The sequence below is a fragment of the Mus caroli genome, unplaced genomic scaffold (assembly GCF_978045245.1).
Source record: "Mus caroli unplaced genomic scaffold, Mus_caroli_1 scaffold_1, whole genome shotgun sequence".
Taxonomy (NCBI): domain Eukaryota; kingdom Metazoa; phylum Chordata; class Mammalia; order Rodentia; family Muridae; genus Mus; species Mus caroli.
The window spans coordinates 153,111,453-153,131,813 of record NW_028227256.1 but is presented as its reverse complement, the minus strand read 5'-3'; the positions used below and the strand labels follow the sequence as shown (position 1 = coordinate 153,131,813).

Genomic DNA, 20,361 nt, shown 5'->3' with positions numbered 1-20,361 from the left:
AACCTAATCAGATTTAAAGTCATAAGACAATGACAATGTAGGTGTGGTATGATTTAAAGTCATAAGACAATGACAATGTAGGTGTGGTATGATTTGTTGATTCTACACTAATCAGCAGAAATGGTAGAAGACACTAAAAACTGAGTAATTTGGAATCTCGAGTTTACTGGGAAAATCACATTAGAAAGCACATAAATTCTTTAACATTTTTAGAAGATAGCCAGTGATAAAGGCAAATGCCTTTCTTTAGTCCTTTCACGTTGGAGGTAGGAGGTGGATCTGTGAGTTTGAGGCCTGCCTGGTCTATATCATGATCTCCAAGACAGCCAGAGCTACATAGTGAGATCCTGTCTCTAAAAAAGTAAAAACAAAAATGAAACAAAACAAAAATTCAGAAGATGATATATAGTTATGAGTAACTATATATCATAACTATATCTTACATCATTATTGTAAGATTTCAAGGGGATTCCAGCATTAGTTTATACTAATACAGCCTGAAGAGGCTCAATAAATCTTAAATGAATTAATTCCCAAAGGTAAGTTTAACATAGCTACCCTCAATTTTACATCACAAATAAAAATATATTTAAAAAACAGACAAGGTTAGGAGAGTTGGCTCAGTGGTTAAGAGCACTGACTGCTCGTCCAGAGGTCCTGAGTTCAATTCCCAGCAACCACATGGTGGCTTACAACCATCTGTAATGGGATCTGATGCCCTCTTCTGGTGTGTCTAAAGAGAGCAATAGTGTACTCATATGCATAAAATAAATAAATAAATCTTAAAAACAAAACAACAAAAAAAAAAAACCCAGACAAACTGAAGTAAAGAAATCCAGCAGAATACGAGAGAAACAACAACACAAAGTTCAACAGATAAAACACATACAAGAGAAATGCTCACTGAATATTTTTTTTAAATGTACAAAAAAAAACCCCCAAGATTAAAAGTAATAAAAATGATTTAACTAGTTGGGTATAAACATTAGACATTTAAAGTATTCAGTCTCTCAGGATATAAAATGTTGAGCCAAATCTGACAGGAGACAGGTACAGGAAAGGAATTCACCTCAAATCTTCCCCGAATAGATTTATAATAGATTTCTATACCACGTTTAAAGACTCCCAAACGTTAAGAACTGAAACACTTAAAGAAAATTTCAAAACAGTTTTAAAACTTTTAAGTAGTGGTCAGAGAGGAATTAGAATGCAGCATTAGTAACAGAGGTACAACTTTGCTGCTACAGGCTTTTATATGCCTTATTTCTTTACAATTATATCCAACTCCCATCTCTGTAATAGCGAATATGGAATGATGTGTAGCAAGTGGTAAAAACAGGGAAGATTAAACACGCTCACATCTATGCACATGCATATGCACACACTCACATATATGCACATGCATATGCACACACTCACATATATGCACATGCATGTGCACATGCTCATATATATGCGCATGCATGTGCACACACTCACATATATGCACATGCATATGCACACGCTCACATATATGCACATGCATATGCACACACTCACATATATGCACATGCATATGCACACACTCACATATATGCACATGCACATGCTCACATATATGCGCATGCATATGCACACGCTCACATATATGCGCATGCATATGCACACGCTCACATATATGCGCATGCATATGCACACGCTCACATATATGCGCATGCACATGCACACGCTCACATATATGCGCATGCACATGCACACGCTCACATATATGCGCATGCACATGCACACGCTCACATATATGCGCATGCACATGCACACGCTCACATATATGCGCATGCACATGCACACGCTCACATATATGCGCATGCACATGCACACGCTCACATATATGCGCATGCACATGCACACGCTCACATATATGCGCATGCACATGCACACGCTCACATATATGCGCATGCATATGCACACGCTCACATATATGCGCATGCATATGCACACGCTCACATATATGCGCATGCATATGCACACGCTCACATATATGCGCATGCATGTGCACACGCTCACATATATGCGCATGCATGTGCACACGCTCACATCTATGCGCATGCATGTGCACACGCTCACATCTATGCGCATGCATGTGCACACGCTCACATCTATGCGCATGCATGTGCACACGCTCACATATATGCGCATGCATGTGCACATGCTCACATATATGCGCATGCATATGCACATGCTCACATATATGCGCATGCATGTGCACACACTCACATGCATATGCACACGCTCACATCTATGCACATGCATATGCACACACTCACATATATGCACATGCATATGCACACGCTCACATCTATGCGCATGCATATGCACATGCTCACATATATGCGCATGCATGTGCACACGCTCACATCTATGCGCATGCATATGCACACGCTCACATATATGCGCATGCACATGCACACGCTCACATATATGCGCATGCATATGCACACGCTCACATATATGCGCATGCATATGCACACGCTCACATATATGCGCATGCATGTGCACACGCTCACATATATGCGCATGCATGTGCACACGCTCACATATATGCGCATGCATGTGCACACGCTCACATCTATGCGCATGCATGTGCACACGCTCACATCTATGCGCATGCATGTGCACACGCTCACATCTATGCGCATGCATATGCACACGCTCACATATATGCGCATGCATGTGCACATGCTCACATATATGCGCATGCATATGCACATGCTCACATATATGCGCATGCATGTGCACACACTCACATGCATATGCACACGCTCACATCTATGCACATGCATATGCACACACTCACATATATGCACATGCATATGCACACGATCACATCTATGCGCATGCATATGCACATGCTCACATATATGCGCATGCATGTGCACACGCTCACATCTATGCGCATGCATATGCACACGCTCACATATATGCGCATGCACATGCACATGCTCACATATATGCGCATGCATATGCACACGCTCACATATATGCGCATGCATATGCACACGCTCACATATATGCGCATGCATATGCACACGCTCACATATATGCGCATGCATATGCACACGCTCACATATATGCGCATGCATGTGCACACGCTCACATATATGCGCATGCATGTGCACACGCTCACATATATGCGCATGCATGTGCACACACTCACATATATGCACATGCATATGCACACGCTCACATATATGCGCATGCATGCACATACAGGAAAGGAAAGCACCACCACCAACCCCGCGATCCTACATCTGCCTGCTAACTCACTTTGAAACTTTTGATTTACATTTAAGTCATGTCCATACCAATATGTTTATACAGTACAGGTACATATGCCCTTAGTCATTTTTGCATTTAACATGGTTAAAATTATGAAACTGTAATATTCAATCCATGTTGGAATTTCAAAGTATAAATCTAAATATAAGAGCAACACTGCTAAATACACACACACACATACTTCTAATAGCCACACACTCACTATGAGGTCATTTTAGAGATTCAGCAGAGACCGGGAAATAGAGAAGACAAATTGTCTATTGTTTTATGATTGCTAATTTGTTAGGACTCTGCTGATACTCACTCACAATCACTGGTAAATACAAAGGGAAACTGTAGAGTGCTGTTAAGGCAGAGCACGCAGCTATAAAGTAACGGACCTGATCTGCAGCAGTTCTCTTAAAGGAGAACTCTCTTTAGGACAGTCATAGGCTCCATAGAAACCGACCAAAGTCTCAGGGCCCGTAAGGAAACAATATAAAACACAGATGCCAAAGATCTAGAAAATCTTGAATGCTGAGTAATGTGGCATGACCCAAAAGGCTAAATGAGGCCAATTGTCTGGAGCCTTACGTTTGTGCTTGCTTAGGAACTCAGTCTCCAGGCTAAACTGGTCAAGTTCTTAAGCCGTGGCTTCCTCACCTGGCAGCAAAGGTTAATACCCTTCAGGATTGTCAGAAGGGCTAGTTGAGACTAACTTGGATTTCCCTTAATGCATACATAAAAAGCACTATATAAAAATACAAGCTATTTGACCATAACAATATATAATAGGAATTATTCATTTATAAAATATATATAATTCCATTAACTTTTGTGTTACTATATTTTTAAAATAAATGTGAAATGAAAATCACTATGTGATAGCTGGGTGTGGTGGTACACGTCTTCAATTCTAGCACTCAGAAGGCAGACAATGAGGAATCTCTGTGAGTTTGAGGCCAGCCTGGTCTATGAAGCAAGTTCCACAAAAGCCAGGACACAAACCAAAACAAAGCAATACAACAACAAAACAAAAATATTTATAAATGATAGAAAAAATAATACATAAAATGTGTGTATTTTAAAAGAATGTAGTGCATGACTCATAAGAAAAAGATACCTTTCCTAAATTCACAATCCTCTTTTTATGAACCAAAATGACAGAGGATTTAGAGTTTTACTAATATTTTTCAAATATATTAAAAACTCAACTTAAGGAAAAACTTAAAAACTCCAAGATGTCAAGTTACATAGTATGTCTACATAATTAATTATGTATCTTAAGGAATATTGGCAGGAATTAAGTCAGATTTCAAAGCAACCTAATGTCACTAGGCCCAGTGTGGACACTAGAGAGTTATCCCAAACTAAACTTATATATGAATTTAATATAGCAACAGCGGGCTGTCATTTGAAGGTGGGATGTGAGGCCTTAAAGTCTTATTTATTTAAAGTCAAATTTTATTTAAAAAAAAAAATATATATATATATTACATATTTAAATGAAGAATAAAGCTGTGCTTTATACAAACATGAAAATACAGACTAACAAATTACTTCCTCTCCTCAGCCGACAGGACAGGGACTGAAAATCCCCCACAGGAGTGCCAGGCGTGTGCTTCCCCCAGCTCCCCTGAAACTAACCAAAAGATCACACCATTTAAGCCAGGGTTCCAGTAGATCAAGTGGGTAATACACAGAAATGAGACAGAAGCAAGAATTCTATAACTCCTAAAAAAACTGATCAACCCTTTAAAAGGCAGTATGGTAGACCATTCGTGTTACTACTAATACATGGTACTTTTCTGTACCAGAAATAACCTATATATGGAGACCAGTAAATCTGATTCAAAATAGATTTCTGTTTCTAATATAACAGAACATATTATAACAAAGTATGCCATTAGAATAGTGGTTTTGTAGTAGATAAAATAATTTCTCTATAACATAATTTCTAATTAAAATATACCGGTTACTTTTTAACTTAACACAAATTTTTAAAAATCATTTCTTAAACTAAACAAAAATTATTCTTACCTTATTTGGGGCTTTGACATCAGATTCAGGTAGTCTACCTAAATGTACAACTGTTTGTTACAAAGCCCTGTTCTACTGCACAAGTAAAATGACGCACTCACTCCCGACCAGTGAAGAGCTGCACGGAACACTGGTGTCCTCCAAAGCTCCTGACAGATGAGGGCCACTGGGAAATCTGGGTTGCTAACTTTTCTGAACTTATATGAACTACATAGGAAAGCAAACTCTGTCCTTATAGTTTTTATCTATTAACACAGACTAACATTTTTAATACAAAGATAATAAAATGTTCTTTTCTAAATTGTCATCTTGATTCTTCAATTTTATTTTTAACAACATCTTAAAATTGCTTTTTAAATCCCTAAGAGTTATTTTTATTGTGTCTACAAGAGTGATAAATACACAAAATGAGCAAGGTTATATAGTTCACACAAGAGGCAGAACAGGCTGTCAACTGGGAAACGCTGCCCTCTACAGGACAGTGTTTTAAATGACAACTGAACTTATTCAATACAGTCCAGCCATCAAACTTTGGATTTTCCTGCCAGGCTTGTTCCTGAAGCAAAATTATTCTCCTCTGTAAGACTGTTTGTTCAGTGCTGGGGAAGGAGCCCAGGGCCTTGTGCATGCGAGGCAACTGCTTCACCACAGAGCTACACCTCAGCCCTCTTTTTGCATCTGTGTTTGATACCATAGACACAACTGCCACGTGAGTTCAGTTCAGCCTAATAGTTACTAATACCCAGCTTCTGTCTCAGGTGCTGTGAATGCGGCAGAGCCTAAATTCTGATAATGTCTTCAGTACAGTGGGAGAGAAAGATAACTTCAAGTGGTACGTACAACAGAAGAGCAGACCACAGAAACCAGTCAGGGTTTGTATTTGAGGATGACTCAAGGAAAAGGGAGCACGTTCCTACAGCCGGAAGGACTAGGCTGAGTCTTGAAGGCTGAAACATATCTAGTAGAGACAGAGCAACTGAATTAACCCTGAAAGGAGCAGAATGTGGGCACAAAGGCACTAACAACTCTGGGCTATGCTCCAAATTAGTTTGGGGGCAAATAAAAACAAAACCATAACAAAAACAGATGCCAGGACTCTACTGCAGTATATCTGAGTAAATCCGGAGCGCTGATTCGAGTCTGTATTCTTAAATATCCCTACAGAGGATTTTGATGTGCGACTGCCTCCACCCCACAAGAGCTAGGATGACAGCCACCTGATTCGATGCCTGGGTTTTTAATAATTATTTACAAATAAAGACCAGTAGACGATGCTACCCCAACTGGATCAACAGTAGCAGGATTGCAGAGGCTGGATGGCCACTGGGCATCTACACAACCACGTTATTAGAAGACTTTCAGTTCTCACAGCTATTATCTTTCTAGATAACACACAGGTAAAATAAAGCGGATCTAAGAGTCGCCAGATCAGCGAGGAAAGAGAAATGACCTTACTAATGACATTCTGAGTGAAGGTCAAGATCTAAGGTTTCTGTCTCTGCTTTTCTTTTTTGAGGAAAAGGGAATAATTAGTGAAAACTAAGGGACTAACAATAGCACTGAAACACGCAGAAAGCCCTGGTAACTCCCAAAATAAAATCATCTTATTTCCTATGAGCTTTGTGCCCTCTGGTGGTCACTGGAGGTTTGACTAGGAATGAGCAGAAAAACATATCTGGTCAGATGAAGAAACACTAAATTACATGAACTATCGAGATTTACCACTTATGGAACTGATAGATAATGTTCAAATTATACCTTTTAATCTGCTAGAAACATTTCAATTGGGAAGTATTTCATGAGACACCAAAACTTACCAGTCTTTGTTAGTATTTGCAGATGCTCACTGCCATGTTACTTGTCTCTTTCTGAAAGTATCCGAATGCACTGTGATTGCTCACCCCCACCCCCATTCCTCTCATTTCCTCCCACTCCTGCTGGCATTAGCATCTGAGCGTCACACAAGCAGCTCTTCAGAGCTGTGCACGTGGAACCACACTGTAAAGAGCATGGCTTGGTGTATGGTGTGTGTTGCAAGGGGCTTCCTAAGGTCTCATTGTACACTCATGTGTTTTATATTTCTGTTCCATATATTTTATGCCTGTACTAATTTTATTAAGGTATTGTTTGCTGGACAATATAGAAGAATATTTATATCTTTTTACAAGCTTATGACTGGAGTATGCTCACTATAGAAATATTTCCCTTTTCACTCAGAGTAAAGCCATAATCCCGACCATAAACTACCATGTTTATTGTCTAGTGAATTTTCTAGTTCTCTGCTCCTCGCTCCCTCCCACATTTAGCCCTGCAGTGTGTAAAGCACACCAGGTACGACCCAGCCATAACTTGTATTACCTGGTCCCTCTACAGCCTGTGGATGTGTTTCCATACGTATGGCTCCCTTTTCCTTTCCTTAATGTTCAAGTTTAGTGAGTCTTCCCTGATCAGCATATTGAAATGATCCCCGCCTCCTGCATACCCTCTGCTTCTCCCCGCTTTCTGTCCATATACTGATCACCTTCTACAACACTGTACTATGTACTTATATTACTACTCACTCTTGCCACAGTGCAGGCTCCTCTGAGCAGACACTTGTCTGCCTGTGCTACCAGCAGCTATATCCCAGTTCCCACAAGCTAGAACTTCTATAACATAAAGTACAACTGATGCATAGGGTAATAATTAATGTCTTTAACAGATGTTAGGGAAAAGAAAAAATAGTTATTGTATTTTATAGAATGAAGGATTGTCTGATTCTAGAATCCAAAATAAAGCCAATTAAGGTCTAAAAACCAATCTATTTGAGGATTATTAACACTAGAATTACAAAATAAAGCCAACTAAATCTTAGAAAAGTCTTTTTATAGTTGGTTCAATATAACAGTACTCTTTTACATATCAGGGTGAAATTTAAGTACATATCCAAAATATGTGTTAGTGTATTTTAATCAGTGAGATCTGGGGAAGAGTTCAAATTTAATCACACTCTTTATGAGCACTGGAACCCTTCGTACAGAGCTCAAGAGAGATGGCGGCCGTCACACTACTCACAAGAACAAGAATCTCTTCAAAGAGGTAAGGAAAATGGCAAGTGGTCTTCAGGATCTTGAAAAAAATCTGACTTTTAATTTAGAAAACTTCTTCCAGAACTGTTAATATTACCAAGCTATTAAAAAAAAAAAAGTGAGATCTTGTCTTTAAGGGGGAGGGGGATAGAAAACCATCTTCAGTTAAGAGGGGCCACAGTGGAGCATGCACTCAATTCCAGCCCCAGGGAGGCACAGCCAAGCAGATGCCTGAGTTTGAGGCTAGCCCAGTCTACAGAGTGAGTTCTAGGACAGTTAGGGGTACACAGACCTGTCTCCAAAACCAAAACCAAATGAAAAAGGAAAATCATCTTCACACACGTAAACTGAAGTCACGCCGGATTAAGATGGACTGGTGGCCTCACACAAGAAAGAGAGGAAGACTCACACAGAGAAACCTCAGCAAGACAACCACGTGAAGACAGGCAGACAGACTGGGCTATACAAGAAAGGCAGCTGAACAGGAGCCTGAAAGGGAGGCAGTAAGCACCATTCCTTCATGGTCTCTGCTTCAGTTCCTGCCTTTAGGTCCCTGCCTGAGTCTTTGCCTTAATTTCCTCCAGTCATGGACTGTAACGTATAAGACATACAATCCCTTTCTCCCCAAGTTACTTTCAGCTGTTGTTTTGTCCCCAGCAACAGAGGAGCAAGCTAGAACAGCCACAAGACACATAATGTCCTCAAGCCACCAGAAGATGAAGCAGCAAGCATTTCTCCCTACAGATGCTAACTCCTCCTTTCAGACACCCACCCTCCAGACTATGAGAAAATCAATTTGTTATAAGGAGCTTGCGGCATTTTGCTACAGCAGCCCTAGGAAACTAACAGAGTTGGAATATCTTGTGTCAGTAAGAAAGAAACTGCCCCAAGGATTAGGGCATATGAAAAGGACAGAGGACCTAGTTTGAAGATTCTTAGTATTATACTGCATGAATAAAACAGAAATCCCTAAATCCATATAATATAAATATATGGATATTGGGAAAGGCAATCTACCATGGGTGCTGAAATCCCTATACATTCTTGCTCAATTGACTGGGCACCTACCACTCTGTATGTAGGCCATTTCTCAGGCCTGTGACCACCAAAACACCTTTGGGAATGCAGTAACATCTCTCCAGCCCCTGACAGAAAGCGGGCTTGAATTCCTATAACTCACTGCTCTTTCTTTCCCTATATGCACAACCCACAGCATATGCAGAAATCCAACTAACCCTACCCGTGTCATCCTGTGGGACTTGGGCAATGTGGAAAATGGATGCAAAATAAATCAAGTTCATGCAGTTTGACAACCCCTGGGCTGACCCAGGAGCCAGAAGGCGTCTGCCAGCACTTAAGAAACAGAAACGGGGTAACCTAGCTTGTATACAGGGCAAAATCTCAGACCTTTCACACACTTCTCTTTTTAAGGGACTGATGGGTGGATGGTGGATGGGTGGACAGATGGATGTACGGAGAAATGAAAAGTTCTTTCTGTTTTAGTTAGGGTTACTATCACTGTGATAAAACACCATGACCAAGGCAACTTGGAGAGCAAAGGGTTTATTCGGCTTATGCTTCCTCATCACAGTTCATCATCAAAGCAAGTCAGGACAGGAACGCAAGCAGGGCAGGAACCTGGAAACAGAGGCAATGGTGTAGTACTGCTCACATCCTTTCTTATAGAACCCAGGACCACCAGCCCAGAGGTGGCCCCACCCAATGCGTTGGACCCTCCCACACTAATCACTAATTAAGAAAATGCCCCCACAGGCTCGCCTACAGCCCATAATGGGGGCATTTTTCTATCGAGGGTCCCTCCTCTCTGATAACTCCAGCTCATGTCAAGTTGACATAAAATTTGCCTGGATACTTCCATATAGTTGAATGTCAAATAATAAACATAGAACAATGAAGTTAAAAATCATTACTGAATGTTAAAACTAGTAGTTGAAATACAATTAGGAAACAATATATGTATGTAGATAGTTTCAAAGTATTCTTCACAAATACTCACTAATTATAAAGAAACAGAAACTTCTCAGTAGAGAAATCTTGCAGATGCCATCATTATCCAAGTGAACAAAGTTGACATCATCAGTACCAACACAGAAATCCTGTGATTACTGCTGGTAAAATGCACTGAGAACACACTTCTGTGTTACTCCTAAAATGTGCGATCTAAAGCTGATTACAAACAATCCAAAATGGGAGACACTCTCAAAAATAACTGGTTTATTATTTTCTATATTTACATTGAAACTATTGCAGATTAGAAGAGCCTAAAGAAATATGCCAAGTGAATACAATACACAATTCTAAATCAGGTCGGGGTAGAAATTTTAGCAAATAATTGGAAAAGACATTGTTAAAGTAAATGAAAATTTTAAATATGAGCTACAGATTCCTTAATAAGAATGGATCAGGGCTGGAGAGATGGCTCAGTGGGTAAGAGCACCCGACTGTTCTTTCGAAGGTCCAGAGTTGAAATCCCAGCAACCACATGGTGGCTCACAACCATCCGTAATGGGATCTGATGCCCTCTTCTGGAGTGTCTGAAGACAGCTACAGTGTACTTACATATAATAAATAAATTAAAAAAAAAAGAGGGTAATTAAAAAAAAAGAATGGATCAATATTAAAATTTTTAATATTTCCAGAAGCTTCCTAAAATACGTACAAAAATATAAAAATTAAAATCCCAATTTTGATTAAGGTATAGTTATGAAAAGAAATCTATTTGTTCTTAGAAACTAAATATTCAAGTATTTAGGAAAAATGAGCACAATATTGCCAATTTATCTCAAACGATTTAGAAAAAAAAATATTTAGCTGGGCAGTGGTGGCTCATACCTTTAATCCCAACACTCAAAGGCAGAAGCTGCCCAGCCTGATCTACACGGTAAGTTCCAGGCCAGCCAGGGCAACACAGAAACCCTGTCTCAAAAAAAAACAAAAACAAAAACAAACTAACAGATTTTATAGATATAGATATGTGTATGAATGTATAAACAGAATGACAGAGCAAATAAAACTGGTAAATCTAGATAAGTCTACATACAGAAAGACGTTTCTCCTACTATTGAATTTTTTTTTTTTAATTGTCTGTATTGAAACTTAACTCCCCCCTGCCAAAATGACATAAGACAAAGGAGTCTTTTTATATTCCCCACTAACCACCAGGCTCTTGAGGTAAAACACAGGCGGGGGCTGCATTATGTCACCATGTAGCTTTGTAACTGCTCAAAGGTCTGTAGCTTTACATAATCAAATGTTTGGTTTGGTTTGGTTCTGTCTGTGTGTGTTTCAAACAGCAGGTGTGTGTGGCAAGGCTAAGTCACTGTAAGTATAGAAGTTGTTTTGTTTTGTTTTGTCTTGTCTTTAAGATGGATCCTATTTTTTTTCTTTTCTTTTCTTCTCTTTTCTTTTCTTTTTTCTTTTTTTTTAAAGATTTATTTATTTATTATATGTAAGTACACTGTAGTTGTCCTCAGACACTCCAGAAGAGGGAGCCAGATCTCGTTACGGATGGTTGTGAGCCACCATGTGGTTGCTGGGATTTGAACTCTGGACCTCTGGAAGAGCAGTCGGGTGTTCTTACCCACTGAGCCATCTCACCAGCCCTTCTTTCTTTTTTTTAAGATTTATTTATTTATTTTGCATACAATGTTCTGCCTGCATGTATGCATGCCTGCAGGCTAGAAGAGGACGCTAGATCTCATTACAGATGGTTGGGAGCCACCATGTGGTTGCTGGGAATTGAACTCAGGACCTCTGGATGAGCAGCCAGTCCTCTTAGCCACTGAGCCATCTCTCCAGCATAGTTTCTAATATCTTTGTTTGTTACTATAGGCAAGTTAATGAACCTCTATGTTTGGATTTCCTAACTTTTAAAATATAGGCAATAATAGTTCTAAGATTTTTTTGTGGCAATTTCAAAAGATAATACATGTGAACCTAGACCATATACAATGTGTATTTAATTTACTTCTTAGAAACAATTTAGCAAATAAAAGTAATTTTTTTTTTTCTTGAGAGGATGTGCTGGGACAAGCAAGTTCTCTAACACTGGGCTCATCTCTAGTCATTGAAAAATCACTCTTTTTATCCTAAATGACTAATGTCAAAGCTCTCCTGATATTAAGGTTATGGTTTTATGCCTCCTACCAATCTAAAAGGAAAGGGAAAAAAATAAAAAAGGAAGTCAAGAAGGACCAGGAGTGTGTAAGCCAGGGACTGAAGCGCATACAACACACAGCTGCAGGCACACGGATCTATGTGAGATGCAGATCCCTCTTCACAAGATGCAGCTTGGGTTGCTGTTGCCTTTGTGTTGTTTTGGCTTTCTGAGACTGGGTTTTAATATGTCTCTTGGCTGCCCTGGAATGTAGACCAGGCTGAGATCTACCTGGTTCTCTGCCTCTGCCTGGCATCTTTACAAGATTGCAGTGTTTGTTTGGTTTGGGTTTTGGTTTTTCAAGACAGAGTTTCTCTCTGTAGCCCTGGCTGTCCTGGAACTCGAACTGTAGAACGAGCTGGCATTGAACTCTGTCTGCCTCTGCCTCCCACGTGCTGGAATTAAAGGCAATCATACTGACCCAAGCTCTACCTATATACCTTTACACCAGTATCTTGGCTCCTTTTAGTATTTTAAATGGGGATGGAGAGACAGCTCGGCAGTTAGTATATATATTAATATGTAATATATCTAAGAGGACATATAGCTCTTCTAAGGATGGGGTTCAGTGCCCAGGACCCACATGACAACTCACAACCCTATAATTCTAATTAACGCCTTTTCTGCATTCTGTGGGCACCAGGAGTGAACACAGTACACACACATACATGTTAGTACTCACAGAAACACAGTAAATAATTTTTTTAAAAAATATATCTTTTAGGGGCATCAGGAGGGATTAGAGGGTAAAGGCTCTTATCTGTGAGCCTGACTACCTGAGTTCAATCCTCACGGCCCACATGGTAGAAGAAGGAAAGAGAACCCCTTGCAAGTTGTCTTCTAACTTCCAAATGCATTTGGTGCAAGCACACATACAATAATTTAACTTTTAGATGTCTTTAAAAATACTTTAAAATAAAAGTAATAACCCGTCTGTACTAAACCGTTTCTAGGCATTCCCCATAAGACCCCTAGAAAGGTCGTCCACCTAAGTTAACATTATCCAATACCCTAACATCCAGTCATTTTGTCCCAGTGCAGGCTCTAAAATTCATATGTAAACATTAATCTTAATGTGTCTTATCATTCCTTATGCTTTAAACTACGTAACGGCAGAAATAATGTCATATTCACTTGTGTCTCAAACTCGTACAGAAAGTGCTCATTAAAATATCAAGAGGAGCTTGAGAGGTGGGTCAGTACTGAAGAACCCTTGCTCATGTCAGTTGTTTGCATGGCATGGTGGCTATCAACTATGACACCGTTTCTTGGGGACTCTTATGGCCTGCAAAGGCACTGCACTCACACAGTCCACATACATACAAGCAGACAAATAAGATGAATAAATCCAAACTTTTGCTTTTTGTTGTTGTTTTTTTTGAAACAGGGCTTCTCTGGCAGCCCTTGGCTATCCTGGGACTCACTCTGTGGACCAGACTGGCCTCCAACTCGCATCTGACTCTCAAGAGCTGTATTATTATTTTCTCGTTATGTATGTATGTCTGTCTGTTGTATGGGTTTCTGCGGACGACATGGAAGCCAGGAGTTGGATCCCCTGAAGCTGTCTTTCCAGGTGGCTGTGGGCACCCGATGTGGGTGCTAGGAACTGAACTCAGGACCTCTGGAACAGCCGTGGATGCCCTTAAACACTCAGCCATCTCTCCAGACCACCCATTTTTTTTAATTGAAAGAAGTTTTCTTATTCCCAATAATCTCCAAATTCTGACATAATTTCAATTCTTACAAGATTAAACTATACTTCTACAAACTACTACTCAGAGGTTTCGGTATCAGTTACTGCTCATGGTAATATTTAAGTGGTTATTTTCACAGATAAATATTACAATTATCTTACAGTTTTTGATGACCTGAAGCTTAAGATGCGTTACACCAAAGCTTAGTTAGAGACATTTGCTTGGAGAAAGGTTTAAGTTTTCAGGAAGCATACAGCTAGAAGTCTTACCTGAGGATTCCATCCTGGATCTAGTTTTTTAACTGCCGCGATATATTCCTGCATTGCTTGGCTAGGGCTTGAGTCACCGAGGGCTTTCCATGCCTCCCTACAGCACAGAACAGCCAAGAAGGCCTTCATTAATGATGCAAAGAGTACAAACAGCATATCTCTTAAACAGGATCCCAGAGTGCAGTCCAGGCTGACCTTAAACTCACAACACCACATCCAGCTAGCATATCTCCTATTATTATTTTACATATGTTTCATTGATCTGAGGACATAAAGATAACTGTGCAGAGGAGAAGCACTCCAATTATATGTTTTCATAGAGAAGTATAAAACATATTACCCTATCTTGGGGCCTTTTGGAAATACTTTCTCCCTATTTGCCCTCTCTCATGAAGTTTTAGAAGACAGATATACTTGTTAAATTTTGAAATATCACAAACTATGGTAATCTGCTATTTAAATCTCCCTAAGTCTAGCATTACCCCTACTGAGACTGTATCATTTACAGACCAGCAGAATACCTCCTATCTTACAAATTAACTACCAGGCTACCAGGACAGGTCTGCTCAGTTTGCCCCAGTCAACTCTCCCCTTCTAACCAGGTTTCTCTATCCTCCATCTATTATAAAGAGAGCCTGGTCCTGTTCTTCCCTACTTTCCTGCTTCTGTGAAGAAAGCAAGCTCTTTCTGAAGTTTTCTAAATGCTTTACTGGCCCTCTTGATAGTTACTTACACATATAATAACACCTCACTCCTACATAATACATAAGCTTGTATCACCTGGAAATCGTATCAGCTCTATAACACAGACACAATCTATGCAGCGTTCCTTGACAACACAACAACGCCCTGTATGACTCTGCCTTCCCAGACCAGAAGCCAAGCAAACTCACACACAGCAAGCACTGCGTCATTTATCCTTCTCTTTCTCTAGATGACATTGACATTTCTAGGAGTCAAAAACAATTATTTTACGAAATACAGCTCAGTTTGGATTTGTCTAATTGTTTTCTCACCTAAATAGCATTCTTGTCAAAATGATTAATCATGATTAAAATTAGATTAAATATTTCGGTAAAAGCAATATGTAAGTGGCATGTCCTTTACAAAGGATCATACTGGGGACACTTGATGTCAGTCTGTCCCATAACTAATATACTGATGATTTGGTGATGACAGTATCTGACAGTTTTCTGCTTTATTAATTAATAAGAGTGCCTATAAAATAGAAACTTGGGGGGGGCAGAGAAAAATATGTAAACTGTTCAATAATTCTAAAAAAAACAACAACAACAACAACAAAAAAAAACAGGAAAACCAAGGGATTTAGAGAAAACAGTAAGGTGACACAATTTCACAAACAAAGCAGCTCAGAATAAAGGCTACATTTGAAAATCTCCAGAATAATAAAATTCCAAAAACTGCTTATCATCAAGAGAAAATTTGAAACAAAAATTTAAATCAAAGCCCTGAGGCTATCCCACATAATAAAAAAACAGAATGATGCTGAGCAGAAAGGTAGTGCACACCTTTAGTCCCAGCACTCAGGAGGCAGAAGCAGGCAGATCTCTGAGTTTAAGGGCAGCCTGGTCTACAAGGTGAACTCCAGGGCAGCCAGGGCTACACAGAGAAACCGTGGCTCGAAAAAACAAAACAAAACAACAACCACCCCAGAATGCCACCTGAACTAAAAAGTACAGCTCATGTCCAGGTTTGGGCTACAGCCTTCCTCACAGCTGAGCCCAGAGAAGCACACTCTGCAGGCAGTGATAGACTATGTGGTCAAACCCACGCATTAGCCTTCTGTCTCTCTCTCGTGGTCAAACCCATGCATTAGCCTTCTGTCTCTCTCTTGTTTTTAGAAACTCGGCCCAGGACTGGATGGTTCAGTGACTAAGAGCACTTGGTGCTTTGTGCAGAGGAACAAGCTTTGGTTCCCAGCACCTACATGGCAGCTGACAGCCATCTGTGACTTCAGTTCCAGGGGATCCAGACCCCTCCTCTGCTCTCCATGGGCACCAAGCACACTTGTGGTATGCATTTGTACAGGCAAGACATCCATATCCATAAAATAAATCTAAAACCAAACAGAACAAACAGAACTCCATCCTGAGACCTCTAACCCAAGAAGTATTTAGCGTACTTCAGGAAGGTGTTCCTAAGGTATTTTACAGGCCTCCTTAAAACCTTAAAACTTAGACTCCTAAGGACTACGGTAGACATTGTAGTATAACAAATTACGATGGAGAACTTTAATGTATGTTCACATGCTTAAATCTGGGTATCAGAATGATCACAATTATTGTAATGTAGGAATGAGTCCTTAACATAATGATTTCAGTGCAGTAAATAACTCCACCCACAACAGTTTTTTTGTGTGTTTGTTTGTTTGTTTGTTTAACCACCAGGGCTGATGCTCAAAAATCTTCCTTTCTCTAACTATGTTCACTACTGCTTAACCATTTCTCCCTTTTTACTTGGCCCAGGTAAGAAAAGATAACATGCAAGAATCTGAATTGCAAGTGAAAAATGTGTTCAGAATAGAGCGAACCTGGGTCTAGTTTTGGATTTTTTATATTTTCCCACTGCAAAGGCAGAGGCATAGGAAAGTCTTGAGCTGGGGATTCATCTTGTTCTTCTCCTTTTCTCTGGCTTTCTTGCAACCATGCTTCTGTATGTGGGAAGCAGCAGTGCCCAGAGGCTACACAAGGAAACAACCTTGAGCAATAGTAACAAAGGGCTCTCTCGGGAGAGCGCCCTCTGCTGTGAGCACCTGTGTACTGACTTCAGTGCCAAAGATCCTTTAGAGCCTTCTAAAAGCAGATACTTTAATCCCTCTCCCAACTCCCTGTCATTAGCAGCCAACAGCAGAGGGATTAATATAAAAATAATTCCTTAATCTGCTAACCCCTTTCTAATTCCTAAACCACTAAGTCATTTCTGACAACCTCATTAAAGATTCCAAGAATTGTTCTTACCATTTTTGCTTTCCTTCAAAATCAAAGAAGTTTGGTTTAGGCGTATTGCAATTTCCAACTTTGACCTGAAAAAGAAAAGGGGAAAAATATCAAGAATTTATTTTATGATTCTAAGGAACACCTGAGAACTTTTGTCTTTTCAAGTTTATTATACATATTTAGTAACTATACATCAGAAAGCATTTGAAGCTATACGTAGGATAACAAAATTTGACATTCTTTGCAAAAAGCCAACAAAACTATCAAATAATCTGAGGTGAAAACAGCAGCAACACCTGCAACAGGGGTGTGAGGAGCAGCACCAGGTGTGGTGGTGCTGTAAAAGAGGCAGGCATGTGGAGCTCTGCACAGTCAAAGCTATGCGTCCAGGACCCTCCATATCTAAACAATGTCTTCCAGGCTGGGGAGTTACACAGTGAGACCTTGTCTAAATTAACTAATTAATAAAATAAAAATACCACACAAGCAGCCTCAGCATTCTACATAACTACTGAATAAATACACAGGAAAAAAAATGGGTGGCAAATAACTCCATTTCTAAACTAGCAGACAAATTACAAATAAAAGTATACTGTTCACTGCCATTAAAATACAACTTTATGAGTTTTAACTTCTTATGGTGTGTGCACATAGGGAAGGTCAGAGGGCCACTGTGTGGAGTGGCTTCTCTTTCTCTCCACCTTTATGTGGGTTCTGGGATGAATCAGGCTTGCATAGCCTGTGCTTTGCACGCTCTATCAGTTCACCACCCCATAACAGATTCTTTAACAGCTAACTGACAAAATGTAAAGTTCTGCTTTTCAGAATTCATATATTGGGGGTTTCCTAATGCTGTTTTTCATGATCCTACGAGAATTTTATCTCTCCTCAAATCCAGGAGACACTGTACTAAAAATGTACCAAAGGAGCTGGGCATGGTGGTGCATGCCTTCAGCATACACACTCAGGAGATGAAGGCAGGTGGATCTCTGAGTTCCAGGCCTGTCTGGTCTACAGAGTGAGTTTCAGGACAGCCAGGGCTATACAGTGAAATTCTGTCTTTTTTTAAAAAAGTGAATAAATAATGAAAGCATTACACTAAATAAATTTATATGTCAAAAGCTGGGAGAAAAAAAGCTCAGAGCCACACAGTGAGACACTGTCTTCACACACACACACACCCATGAGTGTATGTGTACACGTACATATATAAAATAAAATAAATAAGTGTACTACAGTAGATAAATTTAGATGCCAAAAGCTGGAAAGAAAAAAAAATGCTCAGAGGCTCAACAATATTATAAATGCTATCCATGTGGTCAACACGTTTGCTATTGTTTAAAGGGAGGGTCTTGTGTAGCTCAGGCTATCTTTAACTCATAAGCCCCATGCCTCTACTTCTCAAGGCTGGGGTTACAGGTGTATATCACTCTATTTGACTTTTATGGTTCAAATGACATTTGTAGCTAAATCATATATTGTTTTCATTATAACTTTGTAAAACTGAAATTCATACAAGAACAGAAGTCAGCTCTTGATTATCACTGCCAGAAATAATCTCCATGATTACTCACTCAAGAGGCTGGAGAGAGACTCAGCAGTTAAGAGCACCTGCTGCTCTGCTGAAGAACCTGAGCTCAGTTCCCAGCACCCACACCAGGCAGCTCACAGCTGTCTCTGACCCCCAACAGCTCCAGGGGATGTGACACCCTTTTTTGCTCTCCAAGTGTACCCACACACACCCACATAAATAAAAATAAATCTTACAAAGTATCACCCAGACATTTCCTTAGCTATGAATTACACAGTCCTCTGGCTCTTCCTAAAAAGCACACGTCTACAGGAGCAGCCCTGTTGTAATTGGATAGAGAGGATAATCACCACTCATCTTGTGAGGTCTTTACAAACCCATCCTACAACTAAGGATACAGAAATCCAAGAGCATGTTCTCAAGTCACACATAATCAAATCCTGGATTAGCTATCAGGATTTATCAGGGTCTGTCTGACTCCTTCACTGCATCGTCTGTCTTACATGTTACAGAGAATCTAGACTTCAATCCTGGCATCTCTAAATCACATAAACTGCTGGACTTTGCTACAAATACAAAGGGAGACAGACTAGTACATGAGGCCATGCAACCTCTCCCTAGCTTTGACGACCGGATGTATATAAAGATTATAATAAATGAGTGCTGGAGAGCTAGCCCAGAGGTGGAGAGTGCCTGCCACTCTTGCAGAAGATCTGGGTTCAGTTCCCAGGACCCACATGGCAGCTTCCACCTATCTGTAACTCCAGTTCCAGCAGATCTGATAACCTCTTCCAGCCTTAGCGGACACCAGGCATACCCACACATACACGAAGTTTTTTACGAGGTGAGGGATGAGGGCAACAAGTGAGACGGTTAGGTGGGTAAAAGCATTTGCCATGCAGGTCTGACAACCTGAATTCCAACTCTGGAACCCATGGTGGAGGGAGACAACTAACCTGAAAGTTGTCTTCTGACCTCCACACAGATTGTACACTTATCACACACACACACACACACACACACACACACACACACACACACCCTCACACACTAAATGAGATTAAACAATCAAAAAACAAAAGGAGTCCATCCTCTATTGCTCTGCCTGGGCTAGAACACGTGTACTGTGTTCAGGAGCCTCTCTGGCCATGGAACAAGAATTTGAAATAGGAGTTCTCAAACTCTGTGGTCATGTGATTCCTTTGAATTCTTAGAATCACAGTCTCCACAGAACTTTTATGGATTTTATCTGTCATATATACAGATTAGAAATGAGAACTTGGACTGGGGTCGGGTTATTGCTCAAAGCATTTGTCCTGAAAGTGTAAGGC

The 20,361-nt window shown here is 40.0% G+C and overlaps 1 protein-coding gene across 2 annotated transcripts in view; it reads right to left on the bottom strand.

Annotated features, from left to right (window-relative positions):
• Window positions 1–20,361, bottom strand: part of Acbd6 (acyl-CoA binding domain containing 6) — a 142,057-nt gene that overhangs the window by 117,916 nt on the left and 3,780 nt on the right. Inside the window, exons 2-4 of one of the 2 annotated variants that reach the window (XM_021161215.2) lie at window positions 17,521–17,585; window positions 14,543–14,639; window positions 9,950–10,040 (exon numbers count right to left, since the gene is read on the bottom strand). In XM_021161215.2, coding sequence (XP_021016874.1) covers window positions 10,011–10,040; window positions 14,543–14,639; window positions 17,521–17,585 — 192 coding nt within the window. In that variant the 3' untranslated portion in view covers window positions 9,950–10,010. Of the gene's footprint in view, window positions 1–9,949; window positions 10,041–14,542; window positions 14,640–17,520; window positions 17,586–20,361 lie in introns of those variants that run through there. The other variant, XM_021161212.2, reaches the window with a different exon arrangement.